Genomic DNA, 19351 nt, shown 5'->3' with positions numbered 1-19351 from the left:
CTCCCCTCCCCCCTTTCCTCTCTCCTCTGCCCCACTCCCCTTCCCCTCTCCTCCCCTTCTCTCCCCTTCCCCTTCCTTTCCCCCTCGCCGTCCGTGTCACATGGTAATTGTCACCAGCCATCCGTCTTCTCTCCCTCGGTTGTCTTGCTTTGCTGCCTGTCACCAACCAATGACCCCACTCACATTTCCCCTCTCATGCCTGGGGTTTCCCCCTCATCTCCCCTCAGCCCTGACCCTTATAACCCCTATCCAGGGTCCAGCTAACCATAATAGTTTTTTTTTTTTTTTTATCTCCTCCCCCTATCTCACCAATATGTCCACTAAAAGCTGTGGTACCTTCGGCCCGTTCTTACTGAGATGTGCAAGAATAATTAATATGGACAAATGATCTTTCCGAACGTCGTTTAGGGGATCGAAATGAGACCCAGCGAGATGCCAAGCCGACGCAACCTCACCTTGGTTCGATCCCCGAGGCGACAGTCGAGAAGATTATTTGTATGATATCGCTGTGATGAGCGTTTCACTTCAGAAATATGGACAAATAAATTGTTGTTGTTGTTGCTGCTGCTGATACTGCTTTTGTTGGGCAATCCACGGTCTCTGGGGAAGCCAATGGTCCGTTCGAAGCTCAGGCCAGCTCTCCTCAATCCCATTTATGTTGCGGTCGTTGTCTATGTGTGAGACTAGAACTGAGTAAATGGGTAAATAGGTTTAATTCCTCACTTTACTCATCATCTTTCCCCCTCGTAATGCTGTTCCGTGTTTTATTCATTTACTTGTTTAATATTTATTTGTCTAAATGCTTATTTATGCATTTATTTAGTACGGTTTGATGGTTGGATAAAAAGAGGGGCAAAGGTAAACTCGGGTTGATCTTTACATAGCCAAGGGGTGGCATTGGGGTGTTCTTTCACATTAATAGAATTATCTGGCGACAGTTCCGTAAGTCAGGAAAAGAGTAGCGGAAGTGGAAGGAACTGTTCAAAGGCTGTATTATTTCCCTAGGGGGTAGGCCGGTCCTGGATTGGGCTAAGAAGGTGGAAACTGAGCAGCTTTCGTGAGACACATCATGTATTTCAGTGGAGAGGAAGTGTTGAATCAAAGAAATGAAATTATGTAAACAAAATATTTCTCTCGCTCTCTTCCTCTCTCTCACGCACACACACACACTAACACACACACACACACACACACACACACACACACACACACACACACACACACACACACACACACACACACACTCCCCCCCATCTCCCTCCCTCTCTCTCTCTCCTCCTTCTCTCTCCCTCCCTCTCTCCCCCCTTATCTCTCCCTCTCTACTCTCTCTCTCTCTCTCTCTCTCTCTCTCTCTCTCTCTCTCTCTCTTACTCTCGTTCGCGGAAGCCAGAGAGCTCCTGCCGACAGTAACTCTCACTTTTTCGCCATCTTACCCTCAGCAGTGTGGAATGAATTTCTCTTTATGTCGATAGTTATCTTCCCTTACGTTTTCCAATCTTCTCGCCTGATCATTTTCTTTTCCTTTTTTTACACCCACATTTTCTTTCTTTCTTTTTTATTTATTTGTTTATTTATTTATTTGCTTGTATATTTATTTGTTGTCACATCTACTCCACCGCATATCAACCACTTTCTTTTCTTTTTCACTCTTTTCCCCTCTTTTCCTTCTCTCTTTTTCCCTCCATTCCTCTCCTCTTTTTCCATATCCTACCCTTTGTTCCACTCCCCTTTACTCCCAATCCGTCCGCCTCTCTCTCCGCTCTCCCCGCTTTCTTCCTCCACTTCCTTATTTTACTCTCTCTTTCTCTCCTCTCCCTTCCCTTCACTTTCCCTCTTTCTTATCTCTCTTTCAACCCCCTTCCCCCCACTATTTTTTCATTGATGTCTTTATATTCATCCATTGCCCCTTCTTCCTTCCCTTTCCCTCACCTCTCCTCCCTTCCCTTCCCTTCCCTTCATTTTACTTCGACTCCGTTTACATTTTTCACTTCAGTTTCACTTCATCCAGGTCACCTTTTTCCTCCCTCTTCCTGCCCCTCCCCCAGGAAGCATCCCCCCCCCCAATTGATCACACCATATTTCCTCCCCACGTCTCCTCTTCCCTCTTCACTCCCCCACGCTCTCCTTTACTCTCCTTTTTTATTCGTCTTCGTAATTTTCTTCTCGTCTTCTGCCCCCTTTAAGTCGCCTCTCAAGTCTGTCTCGGAGCATCTCATTGCTCATTGGAGGATTCTGAAGCTCGTATATCCTTTTCGTTTGCTTGATCGTCTTTACCGTCCCTCCCTGTCCCTCTCCCTGGTCCTCACCCTTTCTCACCCCCATCCCTTCCCCTTTCCTGTACTTGTACCTCTCCCTCTTTTTATTACCCCGTCTCTCTCCCTTTCATTCTCTTTATTTCCCTGTTCTTCTCCCCCTTCCCTCTTCCCCTATCACTTCCTTTCCTTCTTCACTCCCTTTTCCATCTTCCCTCTCTTCGTCTCTCTTCCTTTCCCTCTTCCCTTTCCTTTTCCCTTCCCTTCTTCCTTCCCTTTTCCCTTCCGTCATTCCTTCCTTCATCCCCTCCCAGTCCCCGTCCCTCTCCCTGTCCCCTGTACGATGCCACCCCTTTTGGAGTTGACCTTTTGTAGTTCAGGCAGAAATAAGTGATTTGATGTCACTTTATTTTTCATTATCATATTAATGTATTTGTTTATTGGTGATTTTTTAATATTTTTCTTTTCCCTAACGATTTTATTCAAATTTCTCTATCTCTCTGTCTCTCGTTAAAAAGTACCTCAGCTGATTGAAATTGATATAGTAAACAAAAACATTGCAAACAACCTTAGTACAAATTTTTCCAGTGTCGTGTTTTTGTGTGTATATTGCATGAGTATGTATGCATTTGTATGTGGTGTGCATTTGTGAATGAAGAAGGCGTGTTTATGTGTGTACACTCGCGTATGTTTCTGACTCCATCTCCCTAATCATGGTCTTGGACCGCGTGATGGATTCGTGATCGACATCTTATATAGTTCCATCAAGGACAGTAACGAGTTGGGTTATGAGTGAAAGCTTTCATGGCCCGAGCGCGGTGCGAAATCGGTACTACAGCGTTGGAAGCCCGAGACGTTAACCACATGTTGTGCTTATGTGTACATATGTACGTCTGTGTGTACGTGTATATGCAAGTAGATGTGTATATATGTGAATGTTATATATACATCGATGTGTACAAAACATGTGCGTGTATGTGTGTTTTGTATCAATATATATATATATATATATATATATATATATATATATATATATTATATTTGCATGGTCATGAATGTATAGTCGTGTGGGTGCACGTGGGCGTGTTGTGAAGGTGTATGGCTAGTCGCAATGCAGATGGGCGGGAGAAGATGGCTGGGCGTGGGGGGAAGGGGGAGTTGGGACGGGGGGAGGGGAGGGGAGGGGGATGCTCCCTCGCAGCTGCAGAGCTGTCTGGACCCCGTGAATCTTTCACGCTGGCTCAGTTCTTTTCGGGACTCCCGAGGATCCACCTGCTCTCCCGCCTCCCCCTTCATCTCTTGCGTCGTTGAATGCGAACTCGAAATTTCTTGAAGAGTTAAGTGCCACGAAGGGGGCGGGGACTGGGGAAAGGGCTTCTGGAAAGGGGAGGGAGGTGGTCTAAAACGGGCTTTTTATTGTCTTGTTTGTTATTATTATTTTTTTTTTTATATTTAGAATTAGACTTATTTGAGTTGATAATGTGAACTAAGGTCGGAATGGCGCTGTCCTTTTAGCGGTCAGTTCTCGGCGCTCTGATGGGCAGAACTTTGTAATTGTGTGTGCGTGTGTGTGTGTGTGTGTGTACGCGGGCGCGCGCCTTCATAGGAACGGACCTTAAGCTCAAGGGAATGGTCAAGGGAAGTCTTTGGTTCCACGAAGAGAATGAGAGACTTGATATGTGCCAGAAGGATGGGTTCGTATCGTTGGTCCCTAGTGATTGCTATATGCCCAGTTGACTGCAACAAGGGGAAGAATATAGGGAAGGGAAGGAGTGAAAGTGTATGGGGAAGTGGATTTGTGACGACTGTGGTAGCTCTCTGTGGCTGTGGTAAACGTCGCAGAACGTGTCTGTCTGACACAGCCAATGTGGATGCTGTGAGGGGCCAGCCTATGTTTTTTTTCCGTCTCCGGACTCGTTATGGACCAAAAAGTCGCCCTCTTGCATTGCCATAGCTCCCCGTTGTACCCCCGTCGACATCCCCGTTACTGTGGTGCTCTTTATATATTTTGTTCTGGCTAAGGACATGCCATTGCTCGAGATTCCCCAACTGGAGCTACGGAAAAGGAGGGAGATTACAGCATAGAGGAAAAGTGGGGAGGAGGGCTGGGGTGGTGGTGAGGAGGGAACTGCAGAGTAAGCAATCAACCCTTGGTGCTTCTTCCCCTTCCTCCTCTTCCCCCTCTTCCCCCTCTCCCCTTTCCATCCCGCCCCTTCTTTGACTCCTCTCCGTCCTTTTCTTCTTTCTTTTCCTCCTGTTCCTCCTCCTCCTCCTCCTACACCTATTCTACCCTTCTCCCTCTCCTTCCTCTCTCTCTCTCTCTCCTTCCTTCCTCCTCCTCTCCCTTCTTTTCCTGCTCTTGCTCCACCTCTTCCTTCCCCTTTTCCTCTTCCTCTACCTCCTCCCCTCCGTCCTCATCTCCCTTTCTTCCTCCTCCATTCCCTCCTCTTTCTACCTCTACTATCCTTCTCCCTCCACTCTCTCCTCATCCTACTTCTACTCACCTTTCCTTCCTTTCCTCTTTCCTCCTGTCCTTCCTTCTCTTTTCCTCCTCCTTTTCCTCATTTGCCTTTTGCCTTCTTCCTCCTGTCCTCCTCCTCCCTCCCTCACCCCCTTCCACCTGAAAGTCATCAAGTTCTTTCTTCCAGCCCCGGCCCTCCGGCGCCATCTTCAATGTTTTTCCATTTTCGTCTTTGCTTTCTCTTCTGTTTCTTTCTTCGCCTCCTCGTCATTTTTTCCTTTTTTATCCCCGGCGCTTCCTCGGCTTTCTTCCCTCGTATATCCATCTTTGTGGTCTCGTTTTGTGCAACCGATATTATAGGGAACTGAGCGTTGCCTCTGCGGACCAGAGTCACGCTGCATTCTTTTATGACTGAAGATTGGACTCCGGTCATATTCATATATGTTATGCTCCTTGAGCCCCCGGTCACACTATCACGACTGAAGCGAGTTACTTTGAGTTGGAACAACTTTGTTTACAATTTTTTATTTTTCGAATCTCCAAATGCCATATCACCTTTGCGTCATATGTTGAGAAGCTGAATGACGAACCAAGAAAAGTTAAACCTTCAAGAATATCGGACACATTGTTGAATTGTCCTTAGTGAAGTCTAGATGAAGTCGTCCTGCAGTTTTTCAAATTCACAACATTTGACGAGAATCGTGATAGGGTGACTGGGGCTTTAGGTATTTCCTTGACCATCTCCTCAAGTATAGAAGCTCCTTTTTTCGCCTCCGTTTCTCCTTTTTCTTTCTTCTTCTTCTTCTTCTTCTTCTTTTTTTCTTCTTCTTTCTTCTTCTTCTTCTTCTTCTTCTTCTTCTTCTTCTTCTTCTTCTTCTTCTTCTTCTTCTTCTTCTTCTTCTTCTTCTTCTTCTTCTTCTTCTTCTTCTTCTTCTTCTTCTTCTTCTTCTTCTTCTTCTTCTTCTTCTTCTTCTTCTGTTCTCCTTCGCTGTTTGCGTGACTTGTTTGTTTTTTCTTTATGTAATTTTGGTTTCGACTCCTTCAATTTTTTTTTGTCCGTTTTGTTCCCCCTCATCAATCATGTACGAGTATATATATTTTTTTCCCCACCGTCCGACCACCTACTTACCCACCTCTCCCCCTCAGCATTGTTCCCTCTTTCTTCGTTATTTTTGCCTTAATCGTCTTTGCTTTTATCTTGTTTTTTTATTTTTTTATTTGGAAGTTCCATTTGTATCTTAGGTTATCAAGTGAAAACCAGGGACAGGTTGTTCAAAACCTCAAACTAAAGCAGAAGTTATCATACTTGGCTTCTACGCTTTTATTTTATTTTATTTTTTTCGTGTGCCTTCATGGGCGAGGAGACTTCTGACACTTTTGAGTGTTGGGGGCAGGTAACGGAGAGACATTGCTGGGAATCGAAGAGGAGTGCTAGACTCGAACCCGCGACTAGGAAGATGCGAGACCCGTACGCTTCCGATTTCACCATTGGCATGAGTTAAAGTTTAAAATTTGCGTTTCCATGCCGGTCAAGGCCTTCTTTGCTCACAGTCTGGTGAACGAATTTTTACCTCAATGAGAGAGCAAAATCTGCAAAACCCGTCGCCATTTTGAAGAGGTTAATGGACCTTACAATCAGTGTGGAAGAGGAAAACCAGGTAGAAAAGGGAGAGACGAAATAGAGAAGTGTGTAGGAGTGGCGTGGCAGAGGTTGGCGCAATTGTCCGACTCGTGGAGTATTTTGGGAGAGGCCTATGTTCAGGAGTGGACTACGAATGGCTGGTCGCTTGATTTTTTTTTTTTTTTTTTTTCAACGTTGCTGACTAGTGCCAAACGTTTGTTGGATGGGTAAGAGTGAATGGGTGGGTTTGGGCCGTTGTGTGAGTGGGTGGGTAGTCTCGATGGATGGGTGGGTGGATTTGGGTGGTTGGGCGAGTGGATTTAGTGGATGGGTTTGGGTGGTTGGGAGAGTGCCGACGACCCCCCCCCCTCTCCTCAGTTCTTGGTCGAAGCCCCAGAGTCGTGTTCCAAGCTTCTTGCTGTTCCATGACGCAGGCATGAGAACGAAGGAAGCCCTCGTAAATCTTCGCCTTCCTTAAAAAGGCGAACGCACTTCTTCGGGTAGGAAAGCCTCGAACCAAATATTTGGTTACATACTTTACCAATGTGCTTATTGGTGTGTGTGTGTGTGTGTGTGTGTGTGTGTGTGTGTGTGTGTGTGTGTGTGTGTGTGCGCGCACGCACGCGTCTAAGGCCTGTCTTATTAAGAAAGGTTGGTAATCATGAGTTTGTCAAGACTGGAAAAAGATGGAAGCGAGGAGTTATAATGACCTTGTACAAGTGCAACGGCCGGAATCATAGTCAAAAACAAGAAAACTTACTAAAAAGGGCAAATGTCAAAATATGCCGCATATGAAAATGGAAAATAAGAATTGATTAGAAGGCAAAAGAATATGGTTATTTCCAAATGGAATGATAAACAAAATCGTAACATTTTGAAAGAACACTTTTGCACTCAATGTTGTTAGTGTTGAAGAAGAACATGATTGATAAGGTGGTGGCAAGAGTGTAAACGCGGCACACACACACACACACACACGCACGCACACACACACACACACACACACACACACACACACACACACACACACACACACACACCACACACGCGCGCGCGCGGTCTTTGTTCACACCTTGTGTGCCAAGTGTATTCACCTGTGTGTCACCTAATCGAAAAACTGCAACGTTTTATAACTTGCTGTTTCATTGTTTTTGTTATTTTTTATCACGTTTTCAGGTGTTTTCAGGGGGTTTTGCTTCAGTGAAGTAGGCCCTTGACTACTTCAGCCGTTAGCTACTTCCGCTGCTGGTTCGCTTGCGCCCGCAGTTCGGTTGTGGTCCTAGTCTCTACCTCATCAGGAAGTGCAAAAACAGACCTCAGAAGTGACCTTTCACACGTGATTGAATCCGAATTTGCTCTCGAAGAAAACGCGAGCTCGTGTTGTTATTGTTGTTATAGTCTTCGGTGTTAATTCGTTTGATTAAATCGTGATTTGTTTTGGAGATATCGAGAGAGTACTAAAGAAGCTCAGGTCGTTTGTTTACTTTGCGGAGTCGTTTGAAATCGCGATTGCACTTCATCCAGCTGTGGTGTTGCCCTGGGGGGCAGCTGCTCATGAGTGCTACTCACGAGACGGAAAGCTGTTCACGGTGGTGGCGTCACCCGGAGGTATAGCGACCACTAGCTGCTGGCCCCAAGCTGTTGCTTGCCAAGGAGGGTCAGCTCTCAGCTGCTCGCCATTTTTCCTTTCCACTCGCCGAAGTGAACCAAAAACCACCACCATTACCTCCGGACGGTTTTCTGGGCACGGGGGAGGAGGAGGAGGAGGTGGGGGTGGTGGAGGTGGAGGTGGAGGGAGTGTGACGAGAGGAGGAGGAGGAGGTGGTGCCCATAGCAAACACACCCGAAGTCATAGCTTTGGGCATTCGCCTCTCCCCCCCGCCAATAACGTGGGCCCTCTCACCAACAACCACCACCACCACAACCACAACCACAACGCCCACGGCGACATGGATCGACGCTCGAGGTCGCCCTTGAAGAAGCCCGAGGTGAAACGTCGCCCGCTCAGCATCACGCGACGCCGGAGGACCTCGGTCGACGAAGGGCGCCAGGTCACACACGCCTTCAGTAAGTTCCTCCCAACCTTTATTTTTCAGTTTATCAGTTTTTTTTTTCAAAGTTCGTTTGCATTCTCTCTCTCTCTCTCTCTCTCTCTCTCTCTCTCTCTCTCTCTATATATATATATATATATATATATATATATATATATATATATATATATATATATATATATATATACTGTATACATTTATGTATGTAATTTCTGCCGTCCTTCTTGGATTTCTCCTTGACCACCTTTATGATTCTATCTCTGGCTCGATATTGTCCCCAAGGATAAAAGCACTGGTTCTCTCTCTCTCTTTCTCTTTCTCTTTCTGTGTCCCTCACTATTTCTCTCTCTTCGCGATCTATACTCCTTCGATCTTAGTGTCGCTTCTGACAGATTATGTTTTTGTTGACGTTACGTGATTGTAATCAGCTGATGTGAGGTGGGGGAGGAGGGAGAGGGACAGAGGTGGGGGGGGGCGTCGGCTCGATCGATGGCTTGATATTTTACCAGAAGAAAACGAGTAAGTTAACGTTGATCTTTTTCAGGTCTTCAAGAATACGAGATGAATAAAGTCACCTGGCTGCAGCCATTCGCAGCGAAGGGGTCGAAACCCTGTATGTTAAATTATTTATTCATTCATTCATTTGTTTATTTATTTTGTTTGAGTTTTTATCGTATATTTATTTATTTTGTTTTTTACTCTTTTTTTTTCTCTTGTACTTGTAGCGACAAGGATAGATTATTATTAAGTTGCTCGTTAAGTATTTAACTTACATGCTTTCTTCTGGTTTTCATTGGTTGGCTCTCTTAGATGTGAAAGTGACAGGAAAGAGGTGAAGGAGGAGGAGGAGGTAAGGGAAGTTCTGGTAGTGGAGGAAGAGGTGGAAGAGGGGGGAGGTTGGTGGGGAGGAGGAAGAGAAGGTTAAAGAAGAGGAAGAAGAAGTTGAGGATGAGGAAGAGAGAGTTAAAGAGGTGATATAGTAGTTTCTGGTAGTAGAGGAGGAGGAGGAGGAGGAAAAAAAGTGGGTTGAAGAGGAGGACGGATAAGGAAGCTTCTGGTAGTGGAGGAGGAGGAAAAGGTGAATGAAGAAGAGGCGACTTGGGGGGAGGGGGGTAAGCGAGACTCCGGTAATCTGTAACTTGAATAAACGCTTTTAACTTGCTGGAGTCGAGTCGACCTTGAGAACGGATTTGTATGAAGCAGCCATGACTCGGTGGAACGAATGGAAAAGCCAGACTCTACACGCAGACAAAATGCAAATGAAATGGATAAGGATACGGAACATCTTGGACACACCACCCGCTTTCGCGAGATATGTCTCTCTGGGAGAGGAAGAAAAAGTCTTACGAAAATGGAAGGATTGTTGTGTAAAAGGGGACTATTGCCGGTGAGTCCATTTTAAGAACACACTGTAACGACTGTACAGAAAATTTATGCCAAAGATACTCCTGTAATTGTATTACATAAAGAAATGGAAAATATTAAAATTCGTTAAATGGGTATGGCAATGCGATAGAGTTTCTTGTATGGAAGAAATTTCCAGAAAGTTGAGTTGGGAAGAGTGATTTGAAAATCAATGGCAAATATTTTAATCACCTAAGATTTGCGGATTAGGTAATACTTATTGCATGCAGAAAGATAAAAAAAAACTTTGAGAATTGCTCAATGATCTGAACAAGGAAAGTCTCAAAGTAGGTTTGAAGGTGAATAAGAATAGAACCAAAGTAGTGTTCAAAGTAATTATAATCGATTGTGAGAGTCTTGAAGAAGTTGAAGTGTTTGATTAAGTAGGCCAGATGCTGAAAGTGACCAAGGATCATGTTAATGAAATAGATGTGATATAAATAGTTGGACAATGTTTTGTATACAAGACCATGAGAAGTTCTCAGCCTCTATGTTTTAAATGTAAAATGTACAACCCGCGTATAATGCCAGCCATAATCTATGGATGTAAGACTTGGAAACTGATGTGTGTGTGTGTGTATATATATATATATATATATATATATATATATATATATATATATATATATATATATATATATATATATATATATATATGTATATATGATTACATATGTGTGTGTGTGTGTGTAAAGGTACGGGAACTTATTGAAAATATCGAGGCACCGCTTCGGTACCGTATCTGAATATGGCGATTAACTCTAACGGGAGTCTTGATTATCGCCGCGATCTTGACGGAAAATTATGGATCGAAGATCGACGCTGCGTGTCTGTGACGGTCGAACCCGACTTTGCCACGCGGGGTTGGGGTTGTGGGGGACGGCCCCCAGGTGAACAGTCTCCCGCCGGCAACTAGAACAGATGTACACATTGGGAACATGTGCATTGTAGCGTCAGGGTTTATGTGTTGCTGTTGAGGTATAGGTGAGGAATTGTTATATTTATTGCATTTTATGTGTGCGCACACGCATACCTACACATTTGTATGTACGTGTTTATGACAAAATTCTCTTTAATTAATTCGGTCCAGGAAATATAAAGGGTGTTTCATAATGATGAAACACATTTTAGATGCATGGATTTTGGATTATGATAACGAAATGGAATACAAAATGTGTGTGTCGTAGCTCAAGGAGATGAGTTTATCATATTATCTATTTGAATATTATATTTTAAGTTTAAAGACGGCGTGGTTGAGTGTATCAACTGGAATGCCCGCAAGTTCTCTATGGAGGATTTGAACTCAACAGCTGAAAATGTATCCTAATTAATCTAATTAACTCCACATTAAAATGCTTAGCATTTTAACTATCAACAAATGATCGTGCTTTCGGAGAAATAACAAGATTGTGACATGTAGTTGTTCGTGTGTGTGTGAGAGAGAGCGAGAGAGAGAGAGAGGGTGGGAAATGAACTTGTGCACCTCCGAATGTTTGTAACTTAGTTTCGGACGAGTCATTGGTTTGAGTAAGGAGTTTCCAGATTTGGTTTTAATATATTTGTTGTTGTAGCTGTTGCTGTTATCGACACTGAGGGGTTATCCTTTTCATATTTTGGAGTAGTTATCAAATACCATAGCAAGAAAACTCCCTTTTTATATTTTTGCTTTGTATTTAAAACAAAAGCACAACACGAGAGGTCTTTTATTTTATTTGGTTACTTTATTTTTTTTTATGCAGTTACTTTATTTTTGTCGGTGATTTTTTTTCTTCTATCCTTGAGGACACTATCGCATCGAAGAGGTGGTAAAAGGGAAAGGAGAGCAAGAACAAACTGTATTACTAATTGAATACTTAATAGGATGCAAATATACCCATAAGACATGCACAGATCATTTACACAAGTTGTGGTGTTGTCATTGGGTGACATAAATATTCAGAATAAAATCAAGGTCGAGAAAGGAGAACGGATTTGGAGAAGGTTTTGTTCAGCAGTGAACTGTGTGTGTGTATGTATGTGTGTGTGTGTGTGTGTGTATAGGTGGGTGGGTGGGTGGTGAATAGCTCGGTACACGTGGATTGAAAGGTTGCTCTGTTGTTCTGCCCTGTGTGCTCAACAACAACCACTGGCTGAGTGGGAGTATGGAGATCGCCTTTGTGGCTTAAGTTTGCTACTCTTGGCTTCGCAAAGGGTCTTGTTGCTTGGCTGCTTTTGCACTCGTATTTGTTGTTTTCCTTCCTGGGGTTGGGTCCAGGCGTCTTTGGCCAGCGGACGTGACGTCACTGCATGTCGGTCGCTTTGATGTCATCGGGGGTGGGGGTGGGCGGTTTAATCACCTTTGCATTCCAATTGTGATATCATGTTACCATATGCGTTTAATGAGTTTGTGCTGTTTATATTGTGTTTGTTATGTGGAGATTTTATATTTTGTCACACCTAGATTAGATAAAAGTGTCTCTCAACAAAAACGTGTAGTTAATTTTTAGAAGACAAAAACGATTTACATAGCATTGTTTCCATTCTTGATATTAGACAAGAGAACTAGGAGTAAATGTGACTGGAAGCACAATAAATAAGATAGGAATGAGAAGCAAAAGAGATGTATGAGTTGGATAGAAAGATGAGAGAAGGCGACATATTTTTAGGAAATTCGGGCTAGATTGGTCACTGAACGGAGGAATTCAAGTGTCATTATTATTTACTGATGGAAATAGGGAGGGCGACTGTAACACGTGGTTATACACGAGTATTTTTTGTATGTGTATGTATAAAAATTATCGTAATATGCAAGAAAATTATGCTCGTGGGTTACATGCACACACACACACACACACACACACACACACACACACACACACATATATATATATATATATATATATATGTCTTTTTTTTATCTACTGAAGAGGATTGTAGTTTGCAATCGAATTATATAGATTCCGTCTCCAGTCTTTTTTTACTCCAACAGTGGTTTTCACGTGATTTACAAATGTGTGATTACATTTTTCACCTGTAATATATATGATATATATTTCCTGGCTGAATAAGAGAAGCAGGGTTACTGATTGCCACCAAAGAGAGGAAACTAATACAGTTGGTCTTATTTCCCAAACAAATGTTTGTATACATGTCTATACGTGTACGTGAATGTACACACACACACACAACATACACTCTTGCACATGGAGAACCATGTACACACTTGCCTCTCACCACTGTGTGATGAAGTGAAGGAAACTGTACGAACAGTAGCGTGGTGATGCAGTGGCGCATGCGCAGGTCATGGGATGAAGGTTAACGCAATTATGTAGTTTGTGCGTGCGTGCGTGCACGTGCGTGTGCATGTGCTCGCGGCCGCCCCTGATTTGTGCTTGCAAGTTTTCATTGTCTCTCGCCTGGGGTGTTTTCGTCAAGTCGGGAGTAGGCTATGAAGGCATCTTCCCGGAACACAGTTATAGCACAGTTAATTCGTTATCACACTGGGCTATTTTTCCTCCGACTCTTGGAGCAGATTTGCAGCCTAAAGCTTTTGGCAAGGAATCTGACACGCTGGAGGGAAAATATTTTCCTCCAGCACATCAAATGACATTCTATGTATTTTTGTTGAGAAAAACAAAAGATTGGTATAGTGATTTTACGGCGGAAGAGGTACCGCAGGTGGATGGTGCCGCCGATAAATCGGAATTTGGAAGAAAAATAGCTCAGTGTGATAACCGCACGGATAGAAGCGTTGTTAAACGACAACAACAACAACAAACTTTTGGTGTCATATATGTGAGCTTAAGAGGATTTAAATTTTCTTATAAACCGGAGGTTTTGTACTGGAAAGACTTTTGATTCTCCTGTTATCGTCTTTGAGTGGAGGTTAGTCTTCAGTCTTCAGAGGTTGCTGTGTGACACTGGCCCGTAGGGGTGTCACTAAAGTTCTTGCATAAAACTTGTGTAGTCCGTACCTTATACTGAGTGTTATATATATATATATATATATATATATATATATATATATATATATATTTTAATCGTGATTTGAAGATGACTGTATAAATCAACCATTCGGCCAATTCGAGTTTACTGTTGAACAAAGGTGTCTTTCTACCTTTTCCATGAGTCGCACGATTGTACCAACCTGTGCCACGTCACTCCTGCAAACTTCTCCATCCCGTCTCTTCGCCTGTATGGGGTCCTTTTCCACGCTTCGCATCTCGCGATGTTTAGTCAGCAACACGCGGGCTCTGTCGCCCATCTTCCTACCCTGCGAACTTCCCTGCCCAGTTCCATTCAGTTAGCGTCTTACAAAAGAATTAGGAAGGCAACCAGGGCAGTATACAATAAATGAATAAATAAACAAATAAATGAATGAGTAAAATATATGAATACGTAATAATTATCTTTAAATTTCAAAAGGCCTTTTATATATATATATAATGTGTGTGTATACATATATATTTACAATTATACATATATTGTTGCGAATAGAAGACGAAGAACCTCTTGCAGGGAAACCTTAGGAAGGCCACGACCTCGATGGCTTTTGCCAAGCTCCTTACGTGGAAGAGGAGGAGGAGGAGGAGGTCATATCTCCTCCTCCTCCTCCTCCTCCTCCTCGGTGGTGTCATTTGTCCATCACAGCATTGAAGACTGATTGCCTTGTGGGGACAGTAAGACCTGGTGATAAGAAAATCCCACTTTATCCTCTGTAATCCTCTCCTCCCTCCTCTTTCTTCCCTCCTCCTTTACTTCCTCCCCTCCTCTCCCCCTTTTCAACTCTTTTCTACCCCTCTCCCTTGAAATATGTTCTATTTATTTCCTTATATATATATATATATATATATATATATATATATATATATATATATAACCTTGAGTGATTGTGGCAATTCAAAATCATTGTAATTATTTTAGTCATATTTTTATTTATGTATTTTTTATCTTTAATTTTGTTATTGCTTTATTATTTATTTACGTTTTTTATTTCTTTATGTTACCTCATATATTTCATATAACTTTTACTACTATCTTATTTATCAGTTGTTTTATTCATTCATTATTATGTATTTTTGAGTCCTCGTTATATACCGAAAAGTCTTTTATTGACATGTTTTATCATTGTATTGTAACTGACAGAAAGAAAGTAAACATTATTCAGAAAATGCAGTGAAAGTCAAGTTCGGGAGTGACGGGAAGGGGAGGGAGGGTGGGTGGAGGGGGCTTTAGTCTGTCGCTGTGCAATAGAGTGGTGACCACGAGAGAAAGCGGGAGCGAAACTCGAGAGCTGCAAAGAACCTAACGGCGAAGACGACAACGACGACGACGACGACGGAGGCGACAGCGATCTGTGTCCAGTCACGTCGCGCTCGCTCTTGCCCAGAACCTTTCCTCTCTTCTGCCCTCTCCTCTTTTCCTCTCATTTTCGCTTCTCTTTTCTCTTCTTTTTTTCTTTTCTATCTTCTTTCTACTTGCAGAACTTGCTCCTTTTCTGTTCTGTTTTCTGTCCTCTCATCTCTCTCTCGTCTTTTCTTTCTCCTCTTCTCTCATATTTTCTTCTCTTCTCTTCTCTTTTCTTCTCTCCTCTTCTCTTCTTTTTTTGTTTATAGAACCTTTCTGTAATCTGCTCTTCCCTCTTCTCTTCTCTTCTCTTCTGTCATCCCTCTTCTTATCTGTTGTTCTCTCTTCTCTCCTCTCTTATGTTCTCTCACACATTCCGCCGCCAGTTGCTTCTGTCCCCCCCCCTTTACCCGCGACATCCCTGTCGCTTTCTTTGTCTCCTCCTCAGCTTCAAACTACTTTCTTCACCATTTATGTTCTCTGTCTTCTCTTCCTCCTCTCCTCTTCCTCGCCTTCATACTTCTCTTACCTCGTCAACCTCACTGTTCCTCCTTTTCCTTTTCTTCTCATTCTTCCTCCTCCTCTTCGTCTTCCTACTTGTACTCATTGCCCTTCCCCACTTTATCCTCTTCCATTTTTTTTCTCTATACTCCTCCTCCTCCTCCCAGTACCTTATTTTCTTTCGCCTCTAATATTCCCTTGCCTTCCTACCCTTCTTCCATCTGTCTTTCCCCACCTTCCATGTTTTCTCACATTTTTCAGTTGTTTTCTTCATTTTCTTTTTCGTGTGTTCCTCCCCACGTGTCATTCCCTCCTCATACTCTTGTATTCTTTTCCACACTTGACAATGTGCTCCTTTTCCTTGCCTTGTTCACTCTTTCCCTTATGTCTTATTTCCCTTTTCTCGTTCTTTCTTTTATTAATTGTATCCTTCCAGAATCTGCATATCCCGTAAATCCTTCGGATTTGCTCACTCTTGTAGATCTCTTTTTTTTTTTTCCCATTCTTCCTTCTCTCTTTCCTTCCTCCCTGTCTCCCCTTTCTCCCATCCTCTTGGTTTTTATTTGTCTTTTGTCCTCTGCAACTACCTCTACCTCTTGCTCGCTCTCTCTCTCTCTCTCTCTCTCTCTCTCTCTCTCTCTCTCTCTCTCTCTCTCTCACACTCTCACACACACACACACACACACACACACACACACACACACACACACACACACACACACACACACACACTGACACACACACACACACAATGAGAGAGCATCAGAGAGGGAAGAGACAAGACATTGTGGCGAGGGACGTTGGTGGAACGAGCAACAGCATCAGCAGCAGGAACAGCTGCTGAAGTGAAGACCTTTGTTGCCGGAGGAGGAGTCCGTCCGCGTCCGCCAGGAAGTCGGAAATGAAGAGCCGGACAGGTGTCCAGGGGTCCGAGTCTGGGGTCTCGGCTCGAACGGAGCTCGAGGATGTGGAGAACCAGACAAGAATTAATTGACGTCGTTTTGTTTGGCTTAAGAGAGAAAGAGACAGAGACAGAGAGTAGGCTTTTGATATCGGGCTTTCGTTTGAGAGGTTTGGCAAGTACTTGATTGTAACACGTGGAGGGGGATATTTGTAACAAGTAGAATGATGTATTTGTGATAAATGGAAGGGGGTTATTTGTAACAAATGGATGGGGGTATTTTTAGCAAGAGGAGGGGAGGTTTGTAACAAGTGAAGAGGTGATGGTTGTTAGTCGTGAGGGGGTATTTGCAGTAAGCGGTAAGGGGCATTTATAACAATTGAAATAGGGGTATTCGTAAGGAGTGAAAAGTTGATATACGAGTATGTAACAAGTGCAAGAGATGTTTGTTACAAATGGAATGGATATTTGTAAGAAGTGGAGAGGGGCATTTATTACACGTGATAAGGGTGTTTGTAACAAGTGTATAGAGCTATTTCTAACAAATGAAAGCTGGTATTTGCAGTAAGTAGAAGGGGGTATTAGTAACAAGTGGAGAGGGATATTTGAAGAAAAGGGCGTTTGTAAAAAAGTGACTCAGCGTCACGTGACGGTGCAGGAAAGTTGTGGTGGCCCGCTGTGCCCTTTCTTGAATAGAATAGAATAGAATAGAATCATTTGGCGGCTGTGTTAGGATTGAGTTACGGTTGACCCTCTTACTGAATGAAATTTTATAAGTTCTTGGTAACACCGGATGGGTGTAGTTGATATTTTGTTATTGACGAACTGTCAGGGGACTGGCTGGAGAACAGAGTTGTCATCCGCTTGTCTGACGACATGCGGATGAGGAAGCGATGTGAGGGACACCATCTGGGCAGGGAAAGCGTGCTTGACTTGACTTGGCTTCGCTTTGTTTTTGCCTTGCTTGCTTGTTTGCTTGCAAGCAATAAATAAATGGCCTGGCTGGCTGGCTGGCCACCTCACGCATCTCGACACTTTCTCCTCTCTTCTCTTTTCTATATTTTCTCTCTTTTATTTTATTTTATTTTCTGCCTCTTTTCTCTTTTATATCTGTTTTCTTCTTCCCTTCCTTCTCTGTCTTCTCTGTTTTCTCTCTTCCTTCTCACATTTCTCTAACCCCTCTCTTCCTTTTCTCTCTTTCCTCTGTTTCTTTTCTCTTTTTCATCGGATTTCTATTTTGTTCTTCCCTTCCTTCTTTGTCTACTTTCTCTTCTCTTATTTTTCCTTCCCTTGCATTCCTTTTCCTTCTCTTCCCATCTCTTATTTTCTCTTCTATTCTATTCACCCTTCTCTGTTTCTCTCTTTCTTTCTCTCTCTCTCTGTGTGTCTTCCATGTCCAGTTTGCTTAAGTTATTGCTTCTTTCTTTTCTCAAATTTGTACTTATGCGCGCACACACAGACACACACCGAAATATATTTTCCCCCTCGTAAGTGGGGTGGCCGAATCAAAGCGTATTTCCGCCTTACCCATTTAAAACCCATTCACCGCCCCTCACATCTTAGGATCGCGCGGATGAAGGGTTATCCCAGACTCCCGTCACACCCCTCGGAAGAAATATACAATAATAATAATAATAGTGATAATAATAATAATAATAATAATAATAAATATTGGCAACCCGCAGACCCACAGAGGCCGGCAACGGTCGTCTCCTATAGATCTCTCTGAAAAATAAAAAGTTTGATTGTTGCCTATGTTGCGTGTGTTTGAACAACAGGGAATGAAAGTATAAGACGGTCGCAGTGAAAGGGTGAAGCACAACCTTGCTCTTCTTTGCTTTCTTTCCGCTGGCTCCGCTCTTTTTGGAAGCCTCTTTTTTGTGTCCTCTTTACTATTTTAATTTCTTGTGTACTTCAGACGGGTGCTCTCTCTCTCTCTCTCTCTCACACACACACACACACACACACACGCACACACGCACAGTCACTCTCTCTCTCCCCCTTACTACTGACTCCATGTTTTATTTTTATTGTGTTTTCCCTTTCTCTCCGCTTTCTCCTGGTTCTTTTTCTTTTTCTTCTTCACGTCTTATTTATTTCTCTTCCTTTGCGTTCTCCTTTCCGCGCTCTCCATTCTGCTTGTTCATTCTATTTTTGTCTTGTCTTCGGCCATTATCTTCCCTTTTACACTCCCCCTCCCCCCATTTTTTCTAAGTCTTTGTTATTCAATTACTATTGGCCTCTCTGTTATCCTCATTTCTCTTGTATTCTTTTACGTTCACACTCATTTTTCTCCCCCTTCTCCTTCTTCTCATTCACATCCTTCTCTTCATCCTCACTCGCATCCTCCTCCACTTACTAAGCCTTCTCTTCATCATCACCCGCATCCTCCTCCACTTACTCCTCCTCATCCTCTTCCTCTTCCTCCCATTGCTCCTGCTGTTACTCCTCCTCATTCTCGTCCTTCTCATCCTCACTCGCTTCCTCCTCCAACTCCTCCTCTTTGTCATCATCATCGTCGTCATCAGCCTCCTCATTAGTTTCCTCCTCTTCCTCCTCCGCCTACTCAAACCATTGCCGATGTTGCCCCATTTCTCGCTTTCTGTTCATTCCCCCCTCGTCCTTCCCTCGCCTCCTCCTCCTCCCCCTCCTCTTCCTCCTCTGCACTCCTTCCCGCCTCTGTTTCTGTCTCTCCTTCCCGCCTCTGTTTCTGTTGCTCCTTCCTTGCCCGTTTCCTTTCTGCTTCTGCCGGTTTTATTTTTTCTCAGGTTTCTCTTTCCCCATCGTATTTCCTCTTCCTCTTTTTCGTCCTTTTTCCTTTTCTCTTGTTTCTCT

At 43.3% G+C, this 19351-nt stretch overlaps 1 protein-coding gene across 2 annotated transcripts in view; it reads left to right on the top strand.

Annotated features, from left to right (window-relative positions):
• Positions 1 to 19351, top strand: part of LOC143029184 (katanin p80 WD40 repeat-containing subunit B1-like) — a 571733-nt gene that overhangs the window by 321959 nt on the left and 230423 nt on the right. The window contains exon 2 of one of the 2 annotated variants that reach the window (XM_076191701.1): positions 7511 to 8401. The exons of the other annotated variant lie outside the window; for it this stretch is intronic. Coding sequence (XP_076047816.1) covers positions 8284 to 8401 — 118 coding nt within the window. The 5' untranslated portion in view covers positions 7511 to 8283. The remainder of the gene's footprint in view (positions 1 to 7510; positions 8402 to 19351) is intronic. 2 annotated transcript variants of the gene reach the window in all.

The sequence above is a fragment of the Oratosquilla oratoria genome, chromosome 10 (genome assembly GCF_046742065.1).
Source record: "Oratosquilla oratoria isolate Oo_2021 chromosome 10, ASM4674206v1, whole genome shotgun sequence".
NCBI lineage: Eukaryota > Metazoa > Arthropoda > Malacostraca > Stomatopoda > Squillidae > Oratosquilla > Oratosquilla oratoria.
The sequence above is the reverse complement of the archived record's forward strand: the minus strand, read 5'-3'. Positions and strand labels throughout refer to the sequence as shown.